The sequence below is a fragment of the Eimeria acervulina genome, genomic scaffold (genome assembly GCF_000499425.1).
Source record: "Eimeria acervulina Houghton genomic scaffold, Eah_scaff517, whole genome shotgun sequence".
NCBI classification, from domain to species: domain Eukaryota; phylum Apicomplexa; class Conoidasida; order Eucoccidiorida; family Eimeriidae; genus Eimeria; species Eimeria acervulina.
In genome coordinates, this window is record NW_013547291.1 from 1 (window position 1) to 3,242 (window position 3,242).

At 49.7% G+C, this 3,242-nt stretch overlaps 1 protein-coding gene across 1 annotated transcript; it reads left to right on the top strand.

The window, feature by feature from the left end:
- Window positions 1-2,331: 2,331 nt before the first annotated feature.
- Window positions 2,332-2,804, top strand: EAH_00041210 (hypothetical protein; the record flags this gene model as incomplete). Its single annotated transcript, XM_013391814.1, has 2 exons — window positions 2,332-2,453; window positions 2,663-2,804. The coding sequence occupies 2 exons, from the start codon at window positions 2,332-2,334 to the stop codon at window positions 2,802-2,804; spliced, it is 264 nt and encodes an 87-aa protein (XP_013247268.1).
- Between the last annotated feature and the right edge of the window lie 438 nt (window positions 2,805-3,242).

The window sequence follows — 3,242 nt, forward strand, 5'->3', positions numbered from 1 at the left end:
CACACACACACACTCACACACACACACACACACACACACACACACACACACACACACACACACAAATACAAACAAATGCACTCAAGCACACCTTGCCCTGCGGAGTTCATCTCCGAGTCTTTCAATTGAGATGCGTTCCGTGCGCCTTCGGCGCAAGTAAGTAGCCCACTGCCCCATGGTTTCCTTCTTCTTCTCTTTCCTTGTTCAGCTTCTTCTCTTTAAAAGAACGAAGCAAACGAAGCAGATCTCAGCAAGAGTCAGTAGAATACACACAGGATATACAGATGCAGCCTTCACACAACACCCTCCGCGCTCCTCATGATTGAATTGTTGGTGTTTCCTTGTTGCTAGCAACAGCTCACATGCCTGCTGGTTTGTTTGTTTATTCGTTTTTTTGTGCATTTGTTCGCTTTGCTTGATGCAGCAGATTCTGATAGTATTATCCTCTTCACTCCATCTTTGATGCTGCAAGGCCTGCGCGTTCCCTTTCGGCTCGTCTGCGATCTCTTTCTCTCCTGTTGAGTTCAGCAGACGTCAGCGGTCCTGTGTTGTTGCTGTTTCTAGCTATGTCTTTCATGAACGCTACACCCCATACGCCCACAGCAACCGCATGCAGTGACAACACAACTAACAACAGAAGCTGCAAGAAGAACGGGAAAGAGCTGCTGCTCTCTGCAGATGCAGCGCTGCCTTCGGCGCCCTCCCCGCCCATCGCAAGACAAACCACCACCAGCAGCAGCAGCAGCAGCCGCAGCAGCCGTAGCAGCAGCGAGAGATGAAGGCAATCGGAGCACTTGCAAGCTGCACCAATCAAGGTAAAATGAAGAAACAGGTCTGCCTTTTAACTCCGTTAGATTAAAATGTTTCAAAGGTAAATACTATCACTCTCTGAAACTTCAATTAACCTGCACCGCTTGCAGCTGCGGGCAGACGACCATTGGCTGCTAATCAGACACAGTGGAAGCCCAGGACGATGCTGAGATGAACAGGGGTATTTATCTTCAGTTTTCGAATAATTGAACGTAAAGACATATTTCCTATAATTTCTTTGATATCTGTAAGCCAAATTAAGCACCATTTTGGAGAGAGAACAAGTTATAAGACGCAAGGAGGCGAAGCAACGGGCGTGCGCCTGTGTGCTGCGGCCGCTCGCAAGAGATAGTGGGGGTTCAGCAGGTTCATTGCATAACTGCTAAAGAAATTGAATTTGTTTTAAAAAGAAACTTCCAGAGAAATTTCTGGGGAGAGGCATTTGGCTTTAGAGCTACGGCACAGCCAGAAGGCGCCTGGTTGCTTAGAGTACTGCGCTGCATGGAGCTTCGCCAGCGGAAGAAGGTGCATGCATCTGCATATTTGGCTGTCTACTGGCTACTGGGAGCCAATTTGTTGTATTGTGTCAGCCGGGTAGGAGGACATGAGAGAGGTTCTTGGGGAAGCTCGCCTGTGGGGTTGTACAGCATGATAAACGATCATGCACTGCCTTAACCTCATTAGGTAACCAGCAAGCAAGCAAAAATACACCAAATATTTTCAGGGTTTGTGAACACAGTAGAAGGGGCTTGACTGTGCTTGTATGTGAAGGTGAGGTGAAGTATCTGTTGCTTTTTAGGCGCGTTGCAAGGCATCTCAGGTCTCTAGTCTCCCCCATCACTGGGCTGTTGAGTTGATATACCCAGAATATCTGGGGACTGTAGGAGAGTTCAGGTGCATTATGAGGACTCTTGTCGCCTCAAGTCTTTTGGCTTCATCTCAGGTCACGACAGTAGCCGCGCACAAGCGCTTAACGTCGCTACAGGTAGCATAGAGGCCGTGACGTGCAACTGAGTAGTCAAGATTCTAAATATAAGAAAATCTCTAAAGAGCAAGTTTAACCTCCTCTCCAGTTTCCAAGTCTCCTGAGCACAGCAGTACAAGTGCCTGGGGCATCTGTAGAGAAGGTGTTATCTTATGAGGAGCTGCATCCCTTGCTGCAGCTCTTGCTGCTCGGGAATGCATGCAGTTAGCACAATAATGCCAGTCGAGAAACAGCGACAAACCACGTTCAGAAGTCACCTCCAATAAAGACAGCTTGGTTATAGTGGGTTCACTTGCTCTCCGAAGCCCAAAGGAGAGCGATAATAGCCAAAGCATTTGCGGTGTGACGCCCTTTGCTGTTCATTGTCGGGCTAATTCGTTGGCTTATATTGTCGGCTTGCCCTCAACATGGATATGCCGCCATCCTGTTAACGTCGGTTTCTTATTAACACGGAGGTAAATGATTTCACGGAATCACCGAAATTCCCCGGAGCTCTCCAAATTAGAAGGCAGCAACGTTGCAGCGAGGACGAGCAAATGGAGGAGAATGAGATCGTGGAAGCAACGGCGATGACGCACAGAGTCCACGCAAACGCAACTATTATGTTGAGTGCCCAAGACGCCGACACCCAGAGTGGGTGGTTGAAGGCCGCTTGCTTGTAAGCACCAGAGCATCTACGCGCCCTTCTCGGTATAGCGGCAGCTACTACTAGCGTAGGCCAGAGCAGCGCCATCTTCAGTCTGGGAGACGTTCATGCATTCACTTCCACTTGCTCTGTCACGGCTAATGAAGAACAAATATCCATTTACCACTTCTTCTGCCGGTGTTATTATCTCCTCCCTCTGTGCCTATACTTATAGCTGTCAGGGATGCGCCTACAATGCCTTCCGGTTTATACCGGAAGGCATCCCGTTGTGATGCTGGCACTTGCGAGCTGGCAGCGGTTCACCGCATATTTTCTAACTATGTTAGGATGCCTGCACTGCATATCGACACCCAACCCAACTGAGCGGCCCAGGGCGGAGTAAACGAGCAGTGGTCATGCTAGTGGGCGGGGAGCCGGCTGCAGCAAGGTGGAGGCGGCAGCTGCAGAAGCAAATCGAAGCAGCATCTCGAGGTGCTGCTCGCCGCCGTTTTGCATGTCGTTTTTCCTTTTGTTTCTGTGCTCGGGGTGACCAAGCACACGAGGGCCTGTAATGCCTGATTCAGATGGGTGGAGGAAGGAAGATGGAGAATTGCTTGCCTGTCTAGCCTGCACGTGCATTTCGAGTGAGCGCAGGGTGGCTGTTGAAGACCAAGAATGTTGTTATCAAATGCCTGCAATGCTGGTGCATGTAACATTGCTGTCTTTACTGTGTTTGCATTAGGGGCTGTAGTGCAGCACTCGGAGGAGGTGGTTGCAACTCACCACAACTCCTCTCTTCCCTAGCACCCAAGCCCAGGAAAC